We start from the raw sequence: 3,326 nt of genomic DNA, 5'->3' as shown, positions 1-3,326 counted from the left end.
CAGCCTGCCCCACCACAATAGGCCTGCAGCTCCTCCCTCCGGCCAACCTGCACCCCCCACCCCGCCCCAATAGGGGGCAGGGCTGGCCAGCCAACCTCCTGCAGCTCCTCCCCCTGGCTGGCCTCGCCCCTGATAGCCCCCCACCCCAATAGGGGGCAGGGATGGCTGGCTAATCTCTTGCAGCCCTTCCTCCCCCAGCCCAGCCCCACTCCAGATCAGCCCCCACACCCTGATCAGGGGCAGGGCCAGCCAGTCAACCACCCATAGCCCCTCACCCAGGCCACTGGCCCCTGATCGCCCACAGCCCCTCTCCATGGCCAGCCCTGCCCCCAATCAGCTCCCCAACCCAATCAGGTATAGAGCCCACTGGCCAATCGCCCGTGGCCCCTTCCCCCATCCAGCCAGGCCCTGATTGGGGACCATAATTGGGCCCCGATCTGCGTGGGCCAGCTGGCCAACTTCCCACCATCTCCTCCTCCTGACAGACCCAGCCCGATCAGGCCTGATTGGGGCTGGGACGGCTGGACCCCACACATGCATGAATTCCTGCACTGGGCCTCTAGATGTTATAATGGGTAAATATGTATCAGTAGATTAGATTTTTACAATGAAGAAAATTCTCATGATAGCTATGTGACAGGCTGCCACACAAAATGATAATCTTCAAGACCATTAAGGTGTGCAGGCACATGAGAATTGGAGACAAACACATCTGCATTCCAATCCTGGCTCTGCCACTAAGAGCTATGTGAGCCATGGTATCCTCATCCATCAAATGGTGACAACAATAGCACTGCCCTTCAAGATTAATTTAGATAAATTCTGTAAAATTATTATCACAAAGCCTAGCATAAATAGGCACTGAATAAGTGTGGTACCAGGTTTTAAGGACTTGATTTTTAAAAAAAAAAGCGCACAATGAATTGCATCTTCTCTGTTGACTCAATCTCCAATTGAGTTGTCTACTCCATCTCCAAATTCACATCCCCCATCTAGCAGTTTACTCAGCTATATGTGAGCTATTTTGCTTGGCCATATTTTAGAAAAAGAGTTCTTCTTAAAAAAGTCTGATGTCTTCCCTAACTGGTTTGGCTCAGTGGATAGAACGTCAGCCTGTGGACTGAAATGCCCCAGGTTCAATTCCGGTCAAGGGCATGTACCTTAGTTGCGGGCACATCCCCAGTAGGGGTATGCAGGAGGCAGCTGATCGATGTTTCTAACTCTCTATCCTTCTCCCTTTCTCTTTGTAAAAAATCAATAAAATATATTTTTAAAAAAGTCTGATGTCCTGGTACTTGATGGGCATAATTCAGTTATCTATTCATAAAGATTATATAGTCATTTAGTTTAGCCATAAAACCAGAGAGAACAGTCTGGTTACAAAGGATTTGTTGGTTTAAAGACCTATTTCTTTTTCATGTTAATTTTGTTCCAGTCCTCAAATGGAGATAGTATCTTAAACATTGCTGGCAATCTGTGCAGGCAAGGAGATTGTGATCAAATGAAGTGTATCCTAGAGCAAGGTTCAGGGTTCACCCATCACTAAATTATTTTAAGTGAAGCATAGGTTGGATCCATTTCATTTCAGTTGAATAGACTCTTACCTAAGAGAGAAAGCATTCCTTGGAGGCATAGAAGCAAATGGGCTAAGCAGCTCAGGAGACATTTATACTGATCTTATTCCTCAAATAATCCTTGTCCTGGGAAGCTCCTAATTGAGAGGTGTGGAGTTTAACACTTCTAAAGTGAGAAACAAGCCCTAAATCATTCTATGTAAGGCTTGGCATTTGTTGACAAATGTCATACTGTTCTACTTAAGCACCCAATGTGACTTAGGCATAACATTTAGAGAGATGCCCTAAATGATTCCACCCTTGTTGCAGCAGTTACCTGTTTTTTTGGAACATCGACAGATAAGGAGCACACCAATAACAACCAGTATCACAAAGAAAAGTGAAACTAAAACCACCAGTCCAATGTGGACTGGAACAAACAGGGCATCTGAAAGAAAGAGCAGAACAATGTGAAGTTCAATAAATCCATGACATGCATCACTATTGCATTAGGAATTTTACTGCTAATAAGCAGGATTCCCCTCCAGGTCCTGCATTTTCTTTAATTTTATTTATTTATTTATTTATTTACTATTTTTTTGTATTTGGGTCAGGGCTAAAGCAATGAAACTGTTTTAATGACAAGCACAGAGGCTGGGATTGAGCTTGTTTGGGGACAGAATTGAAACTGAGGCCATAAAATGAATGAAGTCTCTCGCTTGTCTCTTACTAATATCCAGTACACATGCTTCCTGTTATAAAGGAAACAATCAAGCAGAACTCTGGGCATATAAGTCATACTGGGGGTTGAGAAGCTCAATGGCTGTAAGAGAGCCTTAGGGTGTAAAGATAATGGAGAGAAACAGATCTTTCTTTCCCTTTATGGTTTACATTTTTAACAAGGTCTCTCTTATACAGTATTTTTCTTCAGAAGGTTTTGTTTCAGTTGTAGCATTTAATTTCTAACCCATATGAAATTTATTTTTGTATATAGTTGCATGTATGAGCCTTTTTCTTCCTGAGGTATAGTCAATTATTTGCAAGATCACATAGGAACTATTTCATTTTAATAATGCATTAAAATCTTACAGATGAATAAGAGTTCTCTTATTCATCTATAATAATAAAAGCGTAATATGCTAATTATACCAGAGGAAGCTGAGGCTGCGAGGGAAGCCTGGATCCTGGGTGCCAGAGGGAAGCTGGTGCCAGCAGCCAGGGGAAGGGAGGCCTACTCTTGCACAAATTTTGTGCATCGGGCCTCTAGTATAATTATAATTTGGTATACGCTGTTTCCTTATGATCTGGATTTCTTTCTACCTCTCCTGATTTTTATTATTGGTACAATGACCTATTCCTGTGACAGTAAATAATATTCTGTGGTCATGAATTATCACAAATTGTTTAACTGTTCATTGTTCATAATCACTTTCTTGACTTAAAGACATTCCAGGCAGAAATGCTTTGAAGGTCTTTTTTATTTAAAAAAGTTGGTTAAAGTAATTTTGAGGTTAGTATGGAAGAGTGAATATCTGTAAATAGTAGGGAAAAAGTTTAAATAAATACAAAGATAGAATTTATTTTTATCAGATTTTTAAAAACTGCCTATAATACATGGGGATGTAAAGTGTCACATAGGAAAAAAACCAAGATGGGGGCATAGGTAAACACTGGAGTTTGCTGCCTCGAACAACCACTTCAAAAATACAACTAAAAGATGGAACGGACATCATCCAGAACCACAGGAAGGCTGGCTGAGTGGAAATTCTACAA

General features: G+C 42.0%; 1 protein-coding gene across 3 annotated transcripts in view; it reads right to left on the bottom strand.

Moving 5' to 3' along the window:
• LOC102240020 (selection and upkeep of intraepithelial T-cells protein 8) overlaps positions 1–3,326 on the bottom strand; it is a 32,988-nt gene that overhangs the window by 7,189 nt on the left and 22,473 nt on the right. For 2 of the 3 annotated variants that reach the window (XM_014543429.1, XM_014543431.1), the window contains exon 5: positions 1,891–2,001. The exons of the other annotated variant lie outside the window; for it this stretch is intronic. In XM_014543429.1, coding sequence (XP_014398915.1) covers positions 1,891–2,001 — 111 coding nt within the window. The remainder of the gene's footprint in view (positions 1–1,890; positions 2,002–3,326) is intronic. 3 annotated transcript variants of the gene reach the window in all.

The sequence above is a fragment of the Myotis brandtii genome, unplaced genomic scaffold (assembly GCF_000412655.1).
Source record: "Myotis brandtii unplaced genomic scaffold, ASM41265v1 scaffold3255, whole genome shotgun sequence".
Taxonomy (NCBI): Eukaryota; Metazoa; Chordata; class Mammalia; order Chiroptera; family Vespertilionidae; genus Myotis; species Myotis brandtii.
Note: the sequence above shows the minus strand (reverse complement) of the source record. Positions and strands in the feature narration are given on the sequence as shown.